General features: G+C 52.0%; 1 protein-coding gene across 2 annotated transcripts; it reads right to left on the bottom strand.

Annotated features, from left to right (window-relative positions):
* Positions 1-409: 409 nt before the first annotated feature.
* On the bottom strand, positions 410-20,936 carry NARF (nuclear prelamin A recognition factor). Of its 2 annotated transcripts, none has more exons than XM_082603029.1 (11): positions 20,795-20,936; positions 19,767-19,851; positions 16,641-16,780; positions 14,031-14,163; positions 11,372-11,506; positions 7,398-7,516; positions 6,681-6,810; positions 5,600-5,663; positions 4,553-4,690; positions 4,115-4,272; positions 410-2,215 (listed from the first exon to the last, which is right to left on the bottom strand). In XM_082603029.1, exons 1-11 carry the CDS (start codon positions 20,819-20,821, stop codon positions 1,974-1,976), a joined length of 1,371 nt encoding a protein of 456 aa, XP_082459155.1. In that variant the 5' UTR covers positions 20,822-20,936; the 3' UTR covers positions 410-1,973. The 2 variants fall into 2 exon arrangements, with proteins under 2 accessions (XP_082459155.1, XP_082459154.1); XM_082603028.1 differs by having other exon boundaries at positions 16,641-16,784; positions 19,771-19,851; positions 20,795-20,935.
* Positions 20,937-21,228: the final 292 nt, after the last annotated feature.

Here is a 21,228-nt window from a genome sequence, read left to right on the forward strand (position 1 = left end):
CACCACCCCTCACCGTGACTGCTCGTACCACCTGAGTTATACTGAAGGAAAACCAACCCTCATTCCACTTTCCTCTCATGCGGGTGTAACCAAAGGTCAGCTGCAGGTAGGACCTGACACCACATGTGCGAACGAAAGCCCCCCCCACCCGCCCCCAGCCTGGGGCCTGGCCCAGGGGTGTTTTTGTTGTAGCTGGAAGAGGTGGCTTTCGAAGCAAGAAGAGCAGCCCCACCCGACTCCTGGCATCCCTGGCCCGAGGAGGGCTTCGGGCAAAGACGCTCCCCTGCTCCAGGCTGGTGCTGGCTCCCAAAGCACGAGGGAGTTGCCTGGGTGGGGCTGGTGAGGGAGGGCACACGCAGGCCCCTGGCTGGGGAGTCAGCATCTGGTTCATGCACTCTCCACACTCAGACACTCTTCAAGTGTTTATTCCATAATCAGTTACTGTAGAGGATAGAAACCCAATTGTATATAGGTTGAAAGCAAAAAATATACAATTTCACACATTATATCCAGTTGTCAACCCAGATAGGTATACAGGCACAATACAACATAGAGTAGATGAAGGAAATCTAACAGCCCAGGCTTTACAGCACTGAGGGATCCAAGAAGAACGTCACCACCCATGATAACAAAATTCAAGTGCTTTGAACAACGAACTGGAGGCCTATCCACAGACATCTTTGTTTCACAGGATGAGCCCTGACATGGAGTTCCATGATTCCATAATTTCCAATTCTTTGCTAGCCCTTTCTGTTTGTGGGTAAACTGCTCTCTTCCACCTTTCTTTAAGGCGAGCTCACGTGAGCACTACATGCCAGGTGGGGGAGTCCTGTCAGGAACCATGGAGGCTTCACCAAGCCTCATGGACGAGCCAGGCCCACGGTGTGTGGGTAGGACACCGGGGAGGAGAACGAGGAGAGGCTGGACCATCAAGAAGCTGCCTCATCCAAGTTCAGGGTCAGAAGGGCCGTCACCTGCCTGACCCCACCCAAGGAAGGATGGAGGAGGCTGACTGCCGACCACACAGCCTAGCCTGAGCAGGGCAGCTGCCTCTCCATCCTTCCATCTGTAACACCTGTCATCCTTCGCAGGCCTCCCTCTGCCTCAAGGTGAGTTCACTTAAAGACTGAATGTGAAAGCGTGAGTTTGGGACATAAGTTGCCAGAGCCTGCAGGGCCACAGTTAGAGGGTCTGGTCCCAGGAGGCGGCTGTTACTGCACTCTGGACACTACAGCAGTGAGGAACGTGGCCCACTGTTGCCAGAACTTTTTCTCCAGAAAAGCTGAAAATCCAGATTCATATTTATGAGCCCCGATTCCTAAAGGATGCAGTTCATTCACATTCTGGCAAAAACATGAACCGCAGGCTCAGCGGCCATGGCTCACGGGCCCAGCTGCTCCGCGGTATGTGGGATCTTCCCGGACCGGGGCACGAACCCGTGTCCCCTGCATTGGCAGGTGGACTCTCAACCACTGCGCCACCAGGGAAGCCCGGCAAAAACATTTTTAAGAATAAAATAAGTGGGTAAAAATAAGAGCCAACTGGGCAGACCACAGACCCCCGCATCCTGCCCGCTTCCTGTCATTTCCACATCAAATCTCTCTGAGGCATGTGAATCAGAACTCCTGGGGTCTTAGCTGTTCACAGGACCCTTCCTGGATTTTCATTAAGCCCAGAAGACAGTACTCTGCCTCCATTCTTGTTCTTTGGAATTTTTCAGTCTTAAAGGAAACTCAAATTGGGGCACCCTTCTCTCACGTTAAAATATTCCAATCACATATATATTACGAAGATAGCACCTCATCAAACTGAGGGAGGGGGCTGCTGACAAATGGGGGTAGCAGAGAATTCTGAAAAACCAAAGTAATAAGAGAAAAGCTGAGCTGTTTTCTTCCAGTGTCTCTGATACCCACACGTGGCAGCTCCTCCATCCTCAGGCAGCTGACAGGCCTGACTCCCAGCCTCCTCGACGTTCACCACTTGATGTCTCGGCTGTTAGCAGGATGCCCTGGGCCCTGGTACGCGGTATGCAGGGCTTCCTGGACTCGGGGGGAGTCAGTGCCATCCAGCCATTCCTGGTACAGCTCCTGCACATGGGCACTGGTCTCCGGGAGCCGCACAGGGATGTCAGCGTAGATGCCTTTCATCTTCTGCAGCAGGGCCTTGTCCACGCACCCATCCTCGGTCTGGGCTTGGCCTCTGCCGTTAAGGCACCCTGAAAAACAAAGGGAACTTACTCTTTCCCTCCTTTCACTTTTTTTTTTTTTTTGGCCGCACTACATGGCATGTGGGATCTTAGTTTCCTGGCCAGGGATCGAACCCTCGCCCCCAGCAGTGGAAGCACGAGTCTTAACTGCTGGACCACCAGGGAAGTCCCCTGCCTTTCATCTTAAAGGGACGGTGGTTCTGGAAGAGAGAGGAATGACAGCAGTGTGCAGTGTCTTGTGGCCAGAGCCTGGAGCTGGACCTTGGGCCCCAAGACCCCGGTCACAGGCTCACAGTCCCTGGTGCTTCCTATTCTCTCCTATTTACATTACCCATGAAATGTTTTTATCTAAAGCCGAAATAACTTGCCAACCTTTTAGAAGTGAGTGGCTAGTTTCTCTTGAAATTTATCAAAACCAGGAGAGCACAGAAATTATTAATGAACAGCTAAATCACCGGTGTCTACATAGTGTGTGCATCCACATCTGGGCTGCACGGGGTGGGGACGGTGGATGGAGACCCATGAGCCTAACACCTCGGCCTGAATAAAGAACATGCCTCCTACGTATTGATGCTACTTATTTTCAAACGTGTTAGATGATGTCATGACTTGTAAGATAAAAATTCATTTAAGAGAACTTGCAGCAGGACTTCCCTGGTGGTCCAATGGTTAAGACTCCGCGCTCCCAATGCAGGGGGCCTGGGTTTGATCCCTGGTCAGGGAACTAGATCCCACATGCCACAACTAAGAGTTCGCATGCCGCAACTAAAGATCCCACGTGCCTGCAACTTAAGATCCAGCATGCCGCAACTAAAAGATCCCACATGCAGCAACAAAGATCCTGCATGCCACAACTAAGACCCGGCACAGCCAAATAAATAAATAAAAACATGAAAATAAAAATAAAAGAACCTGCAGCAAATTTCCAAACTTCCCTCCACTTATCCCTTGGCTGCACCCAACAGCTGCCCTCTGGACCTCACATCTCACTTCCCCAGGGGCCTGCTTCTCTCTCCTCAGATCCCAGCTCCTGCTCCCCCAGCTGATGCCCTAACTACAGGGCACAAGTGAGTCCTGCTGAGCCTCTACCCGGATCGGGGTGCCTTTCCTGGAGGGCCTGCATGGACCCCTCAAGCCCATAGCTCCCCCGCTGCCTCCTCGTCCTCATCTCCTGTCCACTCCTCCGCTCAGACCATGGGATCTGCCCTCCATGTCCTGGTCCCTGGAGTGAGGTCTCCAAGGCTGCCCATCCCCCATGGCCAGCGCTCGCCTCTCTGCCCTCAGCTACCCGCACTGGGGCCTCCTCTCCCTGAGCCCATCTCGCACCTGGATCCGCATCCCCCCGCCCAGGTATTTCCACCTGCGTATCTTGTGGGCACCCCCCACCCCAGAATGGCACAGACATCCCCGACCCCCTGAGTTGGCTCTATCACCACCAAGGGGCCTGATGGGCCATGGGGCCCGCACGCTTCCCTCCTGCCCGACTCCACCAGCAGGTCCTCTTGCGGGACCCCTACCCCCTCTCATGGGCCTCCATCCATCACACGGGCCTCTCCCATCACTCACTGACAAACCTGGCTTGAGGAAGTAGGGGCCATTCAAGCTACCAGGCAGTCTCAGTGTTCTCGACACCAGCTGCCACACGAGCCGGCTCTCAGCTGGTGCCACCCAAGCAACTCTCTTCTGGGACCATGTCCCCAAGAGGTTTTCCAAGGTGACATCTCCCAGCCTGCACTTTCCAATATGTGCGTGTGAGGGAAGGAGAGGGACCATCACACCACAACCACCAGGGCAGCATCCACACTCCCACAAAGCCCTTGGAGCTGAGTGAGGCTGGGGGTGGCCAATTGGGCCCGTTTCCTACAGGGCTCAGAGGTGCCCAGCTCAGCCTGGGCCCCTGAGTCTTACCCCCGGCACAGGCGAGGACCTCCACAAAGTGGTACGGGAACTTGCCCTTCTTCAGCTTTAGGACCACGTTCTGGATGTTTCGAAAGCCATAAGCAGCAGCAAAGCGCAAGAGAACCTCCCCGCTCTTCTCGAGGGTGACCTCCTGGAAGTCTTTGTTCCTATAAAATCAACAACACAGACTTTGATCTGTAGGGTCCTTCCTCTGTGGTTTGAGGATTATTTCCAATCTAAGTTTGGAGTGTCAGCAAAATTTAAAAGTCTGTGAATAACACATAAAAGGCCTTTCGATCTCGACTGGTGTAAATTCTATAAATAGGACCTCCCTCCCGGACCTGCAGATGGCTTTGCGGGGCGGGGGTCCTATTTATAGAATTTACACCTGACAGGCAGCGCTGACCACAAAGGAAGACAGACAGAGGCCACCCCAGCCCCACGCACCTCAGGGCGCGGTAGGTGACCTCCCCCACGTCCTCGTTGAACAGCTCCTTGGCCGCATGTCTGAAGATGTGCGCCAGGTATCCGTCGGAGCTGGCTCCGTCATGGCGCCTAACCTCCTCTTCCTTCATATCTCCAAACCTCACCAGGCAGGAAAAGCGACAGCAAGAGTTAAATCCAACTCCCTAAGTTTTATGATCCAAGGTCGCGAAAACCTTTACAAGTATTTAGACTTTGGGCAAAAACCTCATCTGTGTTGGGTTTCACTGGCTGACGTGAAGCCTGCAGGTGCAGGCGCGCCCACTACTACCCAAATGATTCCTTTCCTCTGGCTGCATGTGTGTCAAGGTATGACCCTTAGAACCTCACAACTCGGGGCACGAGAACTAGGCATCTGAGGGCCACTTGAGAGGGCACACCGTCTGTGCCCAGTGAGGACAAGGCCTCTGGGTCAGCCTGGGCCCAAGCACGGGTTCTGGCCACAGGCACACCAGTCGCTTACATCCTATGCTTACAGTCCGCCTTCCACACCAGGGCCACACGTGGGCCTGACATCACTGCCGGAAGGATCTGCTGCGCAGCCCGTGTGTGCCCTGTGGCCCTCGCGTGCTCTTGCAGGCTGTGTGCACTCTGGGGAACAGGATGCAGCAGGAGTGCGGTCAGTGGTTGGGGTCACCACTGATGGCAGAAACGCAGTCTGCTGCTCTTGGGCAAAGGGACCTGAGGGAGCCACTCTGTGTCTGAAGGTGCCCCCCCATCCCCCATAAGTCCAGGTGTAACGTCAGGAACATGTGAAGTTCAGGAGTGGGGGGTGCTGGTGTCCACTCCATGGTGCTGCGCGTGCTCTATTCAGAGCCAAGGGTCGTACGCAGTGGGGCAACAAAGGGAATGGTCCCCCAGACCAGGGGCCTCACCACACCCATGCCTCAGTGTGGCACGTGGCCTCACTGTAAAGGAGGGAGGCCTTGGGACATGCGCCTGGCAGAGGTCACAAGGTCACACAGGAGGCCCCCAAGGTGCAAGGGTGCCCCTCCCTGCAAAGCCACTTACAGAGTGTCCAGAGCAGCGTCTCTCACCGAGAGGTCATTTTGTTCCATCATCTGAGTGACTTCACCTACAGACAAAGAAGCAACATAAGATGCCATGACAGGACATGGCCCACATTTCCTCAGGAGCTGCTCCCGGTGTCACCTCCTTCCCCCGGAGGACATTCTAGGTTACAATGACCTTGGTCATCACGCCTGTCACAGGCAACAGATGCAAAGTAACACTGATGAAATGCCAGGGAAGAGTCTAATTCCTCCTTCTGCCCCTGAAACGGGGGCTTCTACAAACGTCTCCCGGTGTTTTTGTTTCCTGAGTGGAAAGCTTTCATGTGGATAGGATGACAGTTATTTGCAACAAGACCGATCGAAAATCAGGACCACTTTTGTATCTCCCTTTGCACAAGGGATCCTAAAGAAACCCTTAACACTAAGGGTGTATCCTGAACCAACTGCTGTGGTGTCAGGTGTGTGTGAGAAGACTGAACATCTGTGAAAAAGAGTAAAATCTACTGTATTCAAAGAAAAGATGCCCGAGTGTGCTTCTTAGGAAAACCCATCATCTAAGGTGAGCAGAGGGCTGTGGCTGAGGCTCTCCCACCCCACTCACCCCCATCACCGCCATAGGAGCCTGTGCGGTGGGCACCTTTCCACGGGCTTCCATGTGGGGAGTTCCTGGTCAGGGGACCCACTGTCCTCGGAGGTTGCCAGAGAGTCAGCCACTCTGCCTCCATGCCATAGGGACCTGTTTTCAAGGCCATTTGAAGTACACCCACCTGGGCTTCAGTAAAGACTTAATCTACCCCTCAACTGATGGCAGCATTCTGAATGGCTCTTGAGGATTCCAGGGAATCACTCCTATCCCAACACTGAGAAGGTGGTGCGGGCTCTCTGCACAAGTCCAGGGGCAGGGCCTCCATGAGGAGTCCCCCAGCAATGTCCCCGGTCACACATGTGCTTTCTGCTTTGCTCTGAAGGACGAAGCTTCAGTGTCCCCAGTGTGGTTGTGTGTCAGGCCCTCACCGTGGACATGCACCGGCCGCGGGGCTGGCCTCCCCCTGCTGCCTTTCCCGAGGCCCCACCCTCACCTGAGGTTAGCACGCAGTCAGTGCCCCGGGAACCCCTCGAGGCCGTGAGAACATCTTCCTGAAGGGCCTCCAGCTTCTTGTCATAGCAAGGGGCCACAATGACATGGAAAATCTTGTCTGGGGACAGGTTCTGTGCAGGAAAAGCAAATCCATGTTGGGGGCCATGCAGAAGGGAGGGGGCAGCTTAATGCGCTGGAGCCAGAACATGCCGCAAGGGAGCAGGCCTGGTGCTTTCTCGGGGTCCAAGCCCCGGCTCCCACAGACCAAGTTCCTGAGCCGCAGCACCCCCAAGCCCACCCACGGCGCTCAAGACCTGCTGCCTGGACATTCACAGGGAGAAGCCAGAAGCTGGCCTGTTTCCCCTGAACTATGCACATGGTGACCAAACATCGTGACAACAAGCCGCTGCTGGACTGTAAATGAACGCCCAGCCATTTTCCCCGCAGACTTTCCAGATGCTTCCCAAGAGACCAGGCCGCCCCTCTCCGTGCCCCTGGCTGAGCAGGAATTGGTGGCAATGCCAGAAGCTGGAAGCTGAGTGACCAGGTGTCTCGATGCCCCCTCAATCAGCAGGGCCTGGGGCTGAGACCACCTTGCACACCCGGTGGAACCTCCCCTGCCCTCCCTCGCTCGCCCTCAGTGCCCATCAGCACCTGTCCTCACAGGGAAGCTCGTCGCCTGACTTGCATGCTGCCCTTCAGGAAGAGGCTGGCTTACCTGCCGTCTGGCAAAGTAGTCCTTCACCAGGGATCCCATAATCTGCTGGGGAGACTTGGCAGTGCAGAGGTGGGGGGTGACAGGGTGACCTAGCACCCGCTCAGCGTATCGGACCCAGCCTGAGGAGGGAAGGGCCCCGTGTCAGCTCCTCGTGGCTGCCTCACCCGGCGTAGAGCAGGACACGTCTTCTTTCAGGAGTGCGTGACAGGCTCCCTCTGACCAGGCCGCCTCTCCTCAGCGGCTTGGCCACGGGAATCCCAGGTGCGTTTGCCACAAGACCGGAGGGTGCCGGGAATGCGCGCCTCCCTCGGCCCCAGACCAGAGAGAACAGAGCAAGAGGAAGGTAAGAGCTGGGGTAGCAGGTCTCCCCAAATCGAGAACAAGCCTTGGAGGAGCAGCTACGAGGTGGCGGCCTGGGCGGCTTGGTTCCAGCTCCACCTTGCCAGCTACAAAGTTGTTCTCATAGCCAGGATGGGTGGCCACAGCTCAGACAGGAGCCACTGGTCACCAGGCCTACCCAGCTTCACTCACCTATTGGAAATTAACAGCCCAGTAACTGCCCACTTTTAGGACAATGAAATATGAGAAACCCACACTCCCCAAGCAACACACAATAAGCAGCACAACCTGCAGCGTGCCCATGGCGTGCCCAGCACAGCCCTTAGCACTTCCCCCGAGTCGCTGACTCCCACAATGCCTTGTGAGTACACCGCCGCTTCCACACATTCCGGGGTGGACTGCAGGTCAGAAAGGTCAGCGGACCAAACAGCCAGCAGCTCAACCTGCAGGAGCAACAGCCTGCTCCCTTCTCCCGCTGGGCACGACCTGGTGAGGAGAGCGTCTGGTGTGCACACCACAGCACCATGAAAGGGGTGTCAGTGGGGGAGCGGGGGCGAGGAAGCCTGGAGACAAGCTGCCCACCAGAACCCTGGGGCAGCCACCTCCCCATGCCCACTCCCGGAAGGAGGAACAGCAAGCACCAGCCAATCCCACCTGAACAAACGCAAACCACAGCCATCACCTGCTTGCAGGCCTGAGCATACTCAGGAAATGTTCATGGTCACCAGCAGAAGCCCCTAAGAGAAATGCTGCTGGAGGATGGCTCCCCTCGTTCCTAGCCTCTGCACATGTACATGGAATGGTTCACATTGAAAAAGAAAAACTAGGGAATTCCCTGGTGGTTCAGTGGTTAGTACTTAGCACTTTCACTGCTGGGGCCCCAGGTTCAATCCCTAGTTGGGGAACTAGGATCCCACAAGCTGCATGGCACGGCCAATAAATAAATAAGTAAAAAGAAAAAAGAAAAACTATCAAAGGTCGTTGAGCGTTTGCGGGCCCAAGGCCACTCCCACCACAGGTCTGGCTTTGTAAGGCCCCTGTGCACCCTGGTCTCAGCGCCAGTGCCCGCACCTGCAGACTCGGCTCTCAGGCAGACCCCAGCTCCATGCTGCGGGCGAGTGTGCTACGTGCTGTGAAGGCCTCGCACAAGATCAGGCAGGACAGCAGGCGGTAGGAGCCAGGGCCCCGGAGAACCTCCTGGCCGGGCCGGGGAAGAGGACCAAACAGGGATGAGGAAGAGGAACCGGGTCACAGGGTCCGCAGCACCTGGCACCGGAGACCAGACAGGCTAGCACTTTCTCATGGGCACCCCTGATCAGAACTTGCTACCAGCACCGGCATGGGGCTTGGTAAGCCCCGCTGGCCCCCCAACTTGGTGGCAGCATGGGTGTGGATAGGGCACCCAAATCCCACCCTGTCAGACTACCCACCTCTTCTCAGTGACCCTCTCTGAAGGCAGAAAGGGAACCTGCTCAGAGAAGTGCCTGGCACAAGGTTCCCGCTCTCCAGACACTCTGCTGGGTTGGAGAGATTACTTCCCACACTTCAGCTCAATGAGTGCTCTTGGCGGGATATCACACAGCCCAAGGCCCGTGAGCATGTCCAGAGCTGAGCAGCTCAGTACCTCCTCTCCCATCCACCCCCACGGGGCAAAGGTACATCGGCAAGGTGGTGCTCCATCGGCTTGTGGGCAGCAAGGGCCTGCCCAGATGTCCCTATCCCGGCCTGGATGTGCTGCCCTCCAGTCTGAGGAAGCACGACTGGGACATAGGGACCCTGTGTGCAGAAGCTTGACAAGTCAGTCCAGGACTACCTATAGCCTGATTCTGCGTGCCAGGTCAAATCATCTGACTTGGTGTTGTTTTAATTTCCCTAAGTTGTCACAGGGAAGCAAAACGTCAGCACCAAATTCTACAAAAGGGTTAGGTCCGAACCAGATCTCACCTCATCTCCCTGAATTTGAGAGGTGGCATAAACCTGAACAACAGTTACAGTTTTGACTGGCTTAGCTACGAAGAGCTCCCGAAGGAAAATGCATCATTATCTAGGAAGAAAACTTGGAGAAGCTCCAAACCCATGAGTAAACAGCCCTGAGCAGCTCAAGGAGACCACCAAATGCTGCAAACACCACGCTGGAGGAGGGCGAGTGGCTGGTCTGCAGCAACAGCAGACAGCCCAGGTCTCCACCAGCGCTGCACTCACTCCAAGGACAGAGGGCCCATTGCTTTCTGCAGGAATCAACCACCTGCTTACTACCCAGGTCAGCAGGGCTAGTTCCTTCTAGGAGTGGAGGTTTCTGTCCCAGGCTCCATCCCAACAGGGCCTCCCACATAAGGAATCCATCGCTATCTGAAGGTTTGGTGTCAGGACAGCACGGGAATTCCTGTGATCCTGCTGACAGGAACGTGGAATGGGAAGTCTGGAACCACTGCCCTGGGGGCACGGGCCAAGCTCGGGTCATTTTATACTGCCTCTTCCTTGGATGGGTGGGAATGAGCCACAGTGAGTGGCTGTGTGGCACTGAGTGAGGGCCCCACAAGGATCCGGTGCGGGGATCCCAGGGGCAGGGGTATCTCTGCAGTGCCCTTGGAGAGCCAGGTGGTTCTCCAAGACGTCAGCTGTGCATACCTACTCCTAAGCAGCTGCGAAAACACCTATAAGGACGTAAATGCAGAAGTGGACACCACAGTCCAGCAAAGTGTGCATTTAGAGTCAGTTTATACATAGACTCTGGATACAGAAACTGCCTGACACGCCTGGAGAGCTGGGAGCATCCATGTGGGGGGTCACCTTTCCAGGAGGACAACCTACACACTGGAAATAAGCCCCACCTGATGCTGATCACCTCTCGCCGGCCCGCGGGCCGCTGAACAACATCACTCAGTTAATGAATCAACCCATGGGCCTCTTGGACAGATGGCAAATTTCCTTTCCATGGTTTTACGAGTGGGTGGAAAGTATTTCCAAATTCTAAGCCACCATAATGTCAACATTCGACTTTATTAAATCGTAATCCTAATGATTGATGGGTGACATGTAAAATGCTAGAAAAATTTGGAACCATGGTGGGGGAGGAGGGGTAAACTGAAAATAGAAACGTGAACAAAAACCTAAGATTATGTAGACCATACCTGGGCTCTCACAGACCTGATTTATTTAGAAATAATTTTTTCACTAAATGTCACTTACCAGTACAGCACTTCCTCCCTTCCCTTATGCATCATCTTTAAACATTTTCTTATTCCAAAACTTTCTATTTCTGCAGAATTAAAAAACCTGTGATAAAATTTCTCTACCTCAGGCACCAAGCTCTATATAATAAAACTAATTAAAGACTGTTTTAAAAAGTGCTCCAGGATGGAATCTAGTATTAATGTAAAGAAATATTTTTTATTATGTAACTTCTGTTTAAGCTGGCAAAAGATCCATGTTATCTACAACTGTTTGGACATTTGAAATATGTCATACTTTTAATAAATATGTTGGTCGATGTAAAACTACTCAAGGCTCAAACTACTCCCCAAGACCCACTGACCCCCTGACCTCATCCACTGCCTAGGCCTGCCCCCAAACGCAGACTGATGTGAAAAGGTGCTTCAGGCACCCAGAGGCCCAGCCGCAGGCCCTGTGCTCACCAGGACAGGCAGAGGTCAGCATGGGTAACGTGGGCTCTTCCTCACTGTGCTGGCGGAATCGACGCACAAATTCTTTTTGACTCTCCAGGATGCTGAAATCTGCAGCGATTGTTGTATCGAAGACATAATGCACCCCTGCAGGGAAGAGAGGCGCATTCGGCTCCATATCACAGAATGTGGGATCTATTCTCAGGGTCTGGAGTGTCAGCGACAAACTGAAAGGGCAGACTCCACAAGCATCGCTAGCTGCTGAAGTAGGAGACTGTGACCTTTATTCTTTCAAACAACAGCACGTATCATTTTTCACAATAAAACATATATATTCTCTCTCCTGCTTCCTCTTTTCCCCTCTACATGTACACAAACACCTTACCGTACTCCATATGTAAATTAATGGAATTTTACAAGGTACCAGCGGTATTCTCTTCCAATTCACTGGCTAAATTAAATTCCAGTCTGTAATGGTCTTTGATATCTTTAAAATAAACAAAATGAGTAAACTGGCTGAGCATACCTTTATTATGTTGATTTTTAACTAGCTTTCTTTTTCTTAATATTTTTTTTTTAAAACTGAAGTATAGTTGATATACAGTATTATATACAGGTGTATGATATAGTGGTTCACATATTTTAAAGGTTATGCTCCATTTGTAGTTATTATAAAATATTTGCTATAGAGAATTCCCTGGTGGTCCAGTGGTTAGGACTCAGCGCTCTCACTGCCATGGCCCGGGTTCAATCCCTGGTCAGGGATCCTGCAAGCCACGTGGTGTGGCCAAAAAACAAATTTTTTTTTGCTATATTCTCTGTGTTGTACGATATATCCTTGCAGTTTATTTTATACCTAATAGTTTGTACCTCTTTATCCCCCACCCTTATAGTGTCCCTCCCGCCTTCCCTCTCCTCACTGGTAACCACTAGTTTGTTCTCTGTATCTGTGAGCCTGCTTCTGTTTTGTTATATTCACTAGCTTATTATATTTTTTTAGATTCCACATATAAGAAATATCACACAGTATTTGTCTTTCTCTGTCTGACTTAACTCACTTAGCATAATACCCTCCAAGTCCATCCATGTTACTGCAAATAAGTTCTTAATATTGGAAAATAAACCTAAGACAAAAGAATGTGCTTTCGATAATTACAATAAAATAAAGCAAGCAAGTAATTTTAATATCTGCAGCTGGTCTAAACCTTAAAAGCAGCCAGTTATTCTTAAAAAGAAATATTATTGGGACTTCCCTGGTGGAGCACTAGTTAAGAATCCGCCTGCCAATGCAGGGGACACAGGTTCGATCCCTGGTTGAGGAAGATCCCACATGCCGAGAAGCAATGAAGCCCGTGTGCCACAACTACTGAGCCTGCGCTCTAGAGCCCACGAGCCACAACTACTGAGCCCATGTGCCACAACTAATGAAGCCCGTGTGCCTAGAGCCCGTGCTCTGCAACAAGAGAAGCCACTGCAATGAGAAGCCCGCGCACCACAACGAAGAGTAGCCCCACTCGCCGCAACTAGAGAAAGACCACGCGCAGCAACGAAGACCCAATGCAGCCAAAAATAAAAATAAATTTATAAAAAATAATTTAAAAAAAGAAATATTATAAATATTGTGTCACCTTAAAGAGTTACCTTAAAAATATCAGTTTCACTGTGGATATATTTTCTTTATCAATATTAACATATAATGCCCAATTATTTATTTTTTAAAAATCCCCCCCTAAAAATAGGGCCTTTCACTATGAGAAGACAGAGCATCTAATAACTTTGATCTCTGGTAAAAGTAAGCTAACCTCAGGCTTTTTAAGATTAAAAGCATAAAGGACAACTTAAGGAGTCCACGCTGGTAGCTGCAGCCTTAGTTTTGGTTGTGGCAGGCACTGCACCGAGAAACAGCTCCGCGGGGAAAGCAACACAGAGCGGTGAGGCAGGCAGACCAGTGCGAGGACATTGAGTCTACGTGTCATCTTATTAGTAATCCCAATGCGTTTACATCTTTAAAAATCCATTGAGGAACAGTAAAAACTCTTATTTGGCAAATGGCTCAAGTTCTCCTCTTCTGAGCCCACCTGTAGGACACTCTGGGTTGGAGGGGAAGTTCTAGTCTGACATGACAGGCAAGACAGAAGCATTCTTATCGCTGTTTGAGGCAGTATTACTCTAGTATTCGTTCACCTGTGAGTCCTCGTGTACTGACCTTTCACTCTTCACACAAAGGACATAGCCCATTCCCTTCCTGCTCTGATCTTCAGAGAGCTTCCTGGGAAACCAGATGCCAATCATTGTAGATGTGATTCTCTTTCAAATAAACGCCCTCTGTAACCACTATGAGCCAGGCAACTCAACACTGCTGGGCAAGCGTGGGTCCCAGGTGTCCCCAGCTACGTGCCCTAAGATGGCCATTTGCTGTTCCCGGAGGGGCCATCCCCGGCCGTAATACAACACCCATCTGCATGGCAAGAGGGTAAGTGACACCAGCCTACCATGCATGGGTCAGAGAGACGGTCCTCTTATGTTCCACAAAACTCTCATGGAAGCTCTTACCTATCCTGTGCCCTTGAAAATTGAACTCTAGAGATTAAAAGGGCCGTTAAAAACTCAAGTTATAAATTCAAGTTAAATCAAACTTATGTGCTATAAATAATATCAAAAGGCACCTCACCAAGACTTTTGAGGAAGCCACAGAGTCTTCTGGATGCATCGGTCACACTGAGGCTGAATTTAGCAGCAAAATAAGGCAGAGACTGAGGACATACCGACACTGCCAGCACCTTGTGCCTTGAGGTGTCACGTTTCTAGAGAAACAGAGAAGAACATTGTACACGTGGTGACGACACAGGGAGCGAAAGTAAGACACCTTCACGAAAAGTCTGGAACAAACAGACTGGAACAGATGCCCTACGGAAAAACTAATAAAATATACAAGGCACTGGCCAGCACAAAGAAAAAGGAGAAAAAAACGAGAATGCAGAGGAGGAGACATTCCAGGGGGTTTTATCGACTTTAAGAACAATATTAAATCAGAAATATATACAGCGATATTACACATAAATGCAACCATCTGGAGAAAATGGATACATTTAAAGGAAAAATAAAAGTTATGTACAATATTGGACTGTAAATAACTGAAATGACCCATAACAATGAAAATGGGGCCCTGAGGTCTGTCCCCAAGAGACCTCAAGCCCAGGTCACTTAGTGGCAAATTTTAGCAAATTTTTAAGTAGTAGATGATCCTCATTTTCTGTGAAGTCTTTAATAAATACCAAACAAACAAGCGTGAAACCAGGCTATCACACGCTGAATCCAAAACTAGATGCTGGCAGTTCAAGAAATCCCTAGAAAAATATGAACAAATTGAGTTTAGAAGCGTGCTGATTCATCACGGACACACAGGATATAACCCAGGGGAGCAGCATGAGCAAGCATGTCGGGCATTAGAAAGTCAGCAGTGGGATCCCTTGACATGGGATTAGAGGAGAGAAGATGCAGGATTATCATGACAGAGACTGTTCAGGTCAGACACTGTCTGCAAATGAGGAAAAGCGGAAACCTGGACAGAGGCGTACAGTGGTCACCTTCCACCACAGTCTACCTGTGGACTGGTCACAGACAGGACAGTCTGGTCCTGTCCCCATGCCCCTGCCTCGAAGCTCAGGCGAGACAACGCTGAGGCTGCCTGTCTCCTCTGGATGGGATTTCACCTTCATGTGACGCCTGGGAAGCCCACACCCAACAAATCCATCAGGGCGCCAAGCTGGCACACACTGACCTCCAGCTCCCTCACAAACTCCTATGATGCCCAAGCCATCCAGGCATGGTTTCTGTGGTTTGTGACCAGCAGCACCCTAATATAAATTTGGAAGCAGGAACAAGGGGGTGCAAGTTTCAAATGCTACTGGAGCAGGAAGAGCAGAGGGCAGTCTGTCCCCAGCTTCAGGAGCGACTCGGCACTTCCTGCCCCTCTGACACCCTGCCCAGGGAATTGCGAGGGCGCACTCCTCACTTCATTCTCACTCAAATATCACCTCCTCTGAGGGAGCCGATTTATGACCAAGAGGGCAACAGCCTGAGCCCAGAGCCGAGGGCAGCAGGGAAATAGAAACTGCTTTTTCCTGATGACAGCCCCGACTCACTCACTCTGCCAAACCCCCAACCTCTCCCACTTCTACGCTTTCAGTTTCATGAAATAACTAAGCATTTCCTTTTTATGCTAGTTTGACTTGGGTACCAATTTTCTACAGCCAAAATGCTGATTGGTATGAGTATCTACATCTCTTTAATAGTAAAAGATTCTGCAAACATCTATTTAATAGTGAAACCTTACCAGCATTTCCACTAAAGTCTGAAACAAGACATTAGGACTATCTTTTTAAATTTAATTTTATTATCATTATTTTTTTAATTGGCCACGCCACACGGGGCATGTGGGATCTTAGTTCCCCGACCAGGGATTGAACCTGCGAGCCCTGCATTGGGAGTGTGGAGCCTCAACCACTGGACCGCCAGGGAAGTCCTGACATTAGTACTATTTTTATCACTACTGTTATTTCAGGTTGATTTAAAGGTCCTAGACAATACCATCAGAAGAAGAAATAAGATATACACAGACTGGAAAAGATAAAATTTGTTACCTGCAGTCCGTACACCTAGGAAAAAACCTGGGCCTCACATGGGCCAAAGCGCCCAGCAAGGTGTGTAGAGCCGGTACACACACTTCCTGGGAAGCAGCTGTGAGAGCACAAACACCCCAGGCCAGAGTGAGGGCAAAGAGAGATGTGCTTTACAGCCTCATCTGCCTCTGCGTTTCCTGTCTTTCCCCTTCACCTGTCTTCCTGTCACTACTGGAATACAAGTGACATTGAGTAGTTCCGTCTGTACAGGGAGTCTGAGTCTGCAGGGATGAGCTGAAGGACCACAGCCCTGCCCCAGGTCACAGAGCCTGTAAGGACAGAAGCCCTGCCCCTGAGAACGCCCCAGAGGCAGAGTGGCAGCAGCTGAGCCACCACACCATCCCGTGACCAAGCACTCAGAGGCCTCCCCCAAGCCAGGGGAGCCTGGTCGGTGGTGCCGGCCATAGCTGCTGTCCACATCAATGAGGGAGTGTGACTGTGGGTGCGGTTTTGTTCTGACAGGGCTATGGAGAGGGTCAACTACAGCAAGGGACACAGAGCCAGGGCCAAGATGCACTCCCCAAGCCCCAGCAGAGGCTTCATGCCTCACCTTGACCTCCGCCCACCTCTGGCGCCAGAAAGCGCCCGGGATGCCGTACCTTGTTAAGGTTCAGAACTCGGAAGAAGTCCTTGGCGTTCTGCTGGGAAACCTGGACTCCTTCCTCTGCAGACACACAGCTGTCACAGGCCAGGCAGTCACTCAGAAATATCTTGGCATCAGCCAATTTATGGAATTCTCCTTTCTACGAAAGAAAGATGATGTTCTGGCTTGATTCTTCAACAAAATCTCTTTAATACTTGCTTCTTCAGAAAAAGTAACAGCACAAGCATAATACAGAAAACTGGTGCAAAATCCCTGAGACATCCAGGCCAGGCCTGGAGCTCCAGGTGCTGCAGACACCATGGTACCAGGGTCCCACGGATGGCAATGTGCGGGGAGCGGGCCAGCACCGTCAAATGTGGCAGGAGGAGAGCTACACTTCTGGGCTTCTGCCCCCACGCCTCTCCCTGCTGCCACTGGGGGCTCCTGCTTTGGCCTGCTCTGCACTCGCCGTTGAGCTCGCCCAGTCCCACGGCTCCCCACAGAAGCCTCCCATGGATAAGCCCACAGACTGGCCTCCCTGAGAGGCTTACAACTAACGTATTTCACTGCTGACCCGTGGGCGACAGGGCCCTCGCGTCACAGAGCTGTGACGCTCACACTCACACATCAGTGACTCTGTTCCCTTAGACGCCAAGACAATAACCCTTGGCTGCTTCGTCTTCTCCTGGCTGCACCTGCGCCCACTTGCTCCCTGCAGCCCCCTCCCTAGGCAGAGGTCCACCAGAACACAAGCCACACCTCCGATGTAGGCCCTCATCGCCGTCACTCCTCCCAGCTCTCACCTCTAGCCACTCTGGCCCTTCCTGCTCTGGGTCTCCAAGGGAAATGCTCCCTGAGAGCCTGGCTCACCCCTCGGACCCTCGCAGACACCTGCCAGAACAGCACCCCCTGGCATCTATGTGTTGCCTCTTTTCCCTGAAATGCAAGCTCTGAGGGAGCAACCTTGTCTCATTCCCTTCTGTTCTCTGACATCTCCTGTATACAGAAGGCACTCAATAAATATTTGGTGGATGAACATATGAATATTCTAAAGCCTACTAGAGCCATTTCAACAGCTCCTGATGGTTGTACATTGGTTTTTCTTTCAAACATTTGGTGAGAGAGGGCTTGGGGTGGGGGTGGTGTGGCCCTCCCGTCCACAGCAGCTCTGAATAGGAGTGCACACTGTCACCTGCCTCCTCCCCATGTGCCCGTGTCACTGTGCAACGCTCACTCTGGGACCTTGTTATGTTGCAGATACTCATTCAGGAGGTAAGGACAGGACCCAAGGGTTTGCACTTCTAACAAGCCCCCAGGTGGGGCCAGAGCTGCTGCTCCAAGGGTCTGGAGCACATGGCTTGGCACACAGCTGGTGCCTAATAGGTACTGTTGAGCGGCACTGAGAGCTCTGCCTCCACTGCCCCTGCAGAGGCGCCCAGGACCACACTCTGAGCCGCCGCGGGCAGCAGGGCTCCCTCCCAGCCTACGAGCCACACGCCACCCCGTCATCCTCATCCTTCTGCAGGCTTTCAAGGGCCAGGCCTGGTTCCTTTCCACCTGTTGCGGTCCTTCCCCTTTCTCCTGCTGCCTCTTAAACACGGGCATTCTCTGCAGAAGCCTATCCATTGGCCCTTCTCTCCAATCAGCCTCACTTCTCAGAGCAGCGTCAGGCCCCTACTCAACCTCTCCAATCTCGGCCTCCAGGGAGCTCTCTCCCTCCCCAGCTCCAGACTGACATCCTGCAAAGCTCAGTGTCCATGCAGCTCAAACTGCACTCAGCTCCCTGTGCCGTGCCCCCTTTCCTGCTTCTGCCACTCTGGCTGGCCCACCCAGGCCTCACCACCCTCAGCCTCCCAAGTAGTTTCCTTCTATTCTTCCCCTACTCTAGTCAGCTTAAGCCACCTGCCTTAAAACATGCATCCAATCTATCTCCTTGTCCTTAACACCTTCCCTGTGCCTGATGAGCTTTCACCCCATCCCTACATCCCCACCCTCAGTTCTCACCACCCCTCAGGGCCCACTCCAGTAGCCACTTTCCTGACTGGCTCCTCCCATCAGGGGGTCCGCCCACTGTGCTGGCAGGGCGCCCACTTAAGCCATGTACACACATTATCTCCCGGCTACCACAGCCCTGGGAGAGAAGTAACCCAACTCCCCATGTCACTGATAAGGAAACTGGGGCTCCCAGGGTTAGATGTCTGTCCAGGGTGATGTAGCCAGAGGGTGGGTGTGGGAGGCCCCAGGCCAGGTGCTCTGGGGCTGCAAGGCCCCAGGTGCTCCCTGCCTCTCTTCTGCCTCAGTGCCCTGGGTGCTTGTCTCATCCCCTGCTGCTCACTAAGCCCTACAGTCACCAGAGCACACATCAGCACTGGTACATGACAGAACCAGATCAAAGCCTGTCTGACTCAATGTTGTATCAGGACTCCTAAACTAAAGAGGAAACCTGCTGCTTGCTTCTTCCATGTTGCCAATTCTCCATTTCTAAAACCAGCACCAGTACTTTTTAAGGGAAGAAATAACCTTAACCTCCCTGTACCGCATCCTCCTCTCTGTAAAATGGGGACAACAGTAGGGCTTACTTGAAATGCTCATTCTGAGCATGAAATGAGATCACATGTATAAAGCACTTTCTCTAGCGCCCAGCTCAGGGTATGTACCCAGTAATTGTAAACTGTCACTACTAGCTAAGGAAAACTTAAAAACTCAAGAACTGAGAGAAGAAACCATTAGAAAAATAAACTTACAGAATCAGGAAATCTGAATTATTTTATAAATTACCTACCTAAAATCCCATCTTACAGAATAGAACTTTTCACTAAAAAAAAAAAAAAAAAAGATTTAAACATGACAGCTCTATTTCTAATAAACAGCCAAGGACAACATTTTTCTTTGTCCCTAACATGGTATGTCTTGGCTTGGTGTGTTCTGTGAAGAGACACTGTTTCGTACTCTTACCTTGAAGATCGTGTGCCTCCAACTGACTGACCTGCACGTTTGGCCCCTGGCAGGGGCTTTTTAGCCCCTGCATTTCTTGCTTCTTTCTTTTTTACAGCAATGATGTATCTGGTGATGTGAGCCCCCAAAGAGGAAAAAAACAGCAGCAGCTGTTTACTCCAGGCTGATACAAAACTGAAAAATCTACTTGCCTCTCCATTCTCGTGGGCTGGACTTGGTACATCGACTGATGCATTCTCTTGGTCATCGGTTTTTGTTTTTTTACTACATTCCTTGAAAAGGCAAAGGAACATATGAAAGAACAACTTTTAATCTGACTGTGAATTTAAAAAAACATACATACTTGTTGATGAATTCATCGCATGTCTCAAAATCTTTTCTACAGAAATAGAAGCACTTATAATTGTGGACATACAAACACACCCATACACACCTTTATACCTGCATTGTTTGCAGCAAATGAAAACTAGAAGCAATGTGGCCTCTCATGACAGGTAAATTAATGCCAGACTACCTGAACATGTGTATACTTGGAATACAACGAACTAAGGTTGTGTGTAATGCTACGAAAAGGTATCTCCTATATAACGTTGAGTGAAAGAAAGAGCAAGTGATGGAATAATATTTATGATACGATCCAATTTTGAAAAAACAAACAGAAACCCCCCCGTGCATCACAGCCTAGAAGTAAGTGGGTAACGCTATCACAGTTACCGTGGTTACCCAGGTAGCAGAAGGCCCAGCCCGTTTCCTTCCTGCACTTCTGTATCGTTTTCGTTACTGTAAGCACGAAAGTTTTTAGGTAGCATAAAGCCCCCTAAAAACACTGTTTATCACCGTATCGCTAATTCACACCAAGGATGGTGTCTGCTATAAGTGCCCTGACTGGTAGCAAAGGTTGGTCGGTTTGTCTGGTGGTTTTTGGCTTCCAAGGTACTTTGAAAGGATAAACATGCGCCCCGACGTCACGCCGCCTCCAGGAGACGGGAGCGGGAACCGGACGCGCGGGTGGCCCACCCTCAGCGGCCTCCACCCCCGAGAACGGCAGCTGCGGGCCGGCGCCCGGAGGTTCTGTCAGCGACAACGCGGAGGCAGAGGCGCTCGGAGCTGCCAGGCTCCCGACGCCCCCGAGGGCCTGGGCTCTACGAGCGTAGGCTCCTCCCGGCCCCGGACCCTGCCCCGGACCCTGCCCCGGCCCGAGCGCGCGAAGCCCACCTTCCGCGTGCAGTGCTCACACTTCATCTGGAGCGGGGCTGGCAGGTCCGGGTGCGCGGCCTGAGCGGAGCACCGCGAGACGCATTCACCACCGCCCGCCTCCCGCTGCCCGCCACCCTTTGTTGTCTTCGCTCCGACGCGGCCCCACCCCTCGACGCTCCGCTCGACCAATGAAAGCTCCGGGAGCGAGCGAGCCACAAGCCTGAACCAACAGGAGCGCGTAGAGGGCGGTGCGGCTCCACGCTTCAGGGCTCTGCCTAGGCCAATGAGACCGCGGGAAAGGGGCGGGTCAGGCCCTGGAGCCAATAGGAGCACGCGGGGCGGAGCGGGCGGGACCCCCGCGAAGACCGCTGCCGGTTCCCCGGTGGGTTTCCGCGGCGTGAGGGTCTGATGGCGGCTCTGGGCGAGCTAGCTCACCGTCCCAAAGGGACGGC

This window comes from Mesoplodon mirus (genome assembly GCF_964341445.2).
Source record: "Mesoplodon mirus genome assembly, chromosome: 18".
NCBI classification, from domain to species: Eukaryota; Metazoa; Chordata; class Mammalia; order Artiodactyla; family Ziphiidae; genus Mesoplodon; species Mesoplodon mirus.

What these genes read in the sequence shown, in the direction of transcription:
- NARF (XM_082603029.1), bottom strand. Translation starts at nt 20,821, where the DNA reads ATGAAGTGTGAGCACTGCACGCGGAAG. An exon ending in GTGAGCACTGCACGCGGAAG is followed by an intron (nt 19,852 to 20,794) that starts GTGGGCTTCGCG and finishes TGCCTTTTCAAG; the next exon opens with GAATGTAGTAAAAAAACAAA. An exon ending in GAGTTCTGAACCTTAACAAG is followed by an intron (nt 14,164 to 16,640) that starts GTACGGCATCCC and finishes CTGTTTCTCTAG; the next exon opens with AAACGTGACACCTCAAGGCA.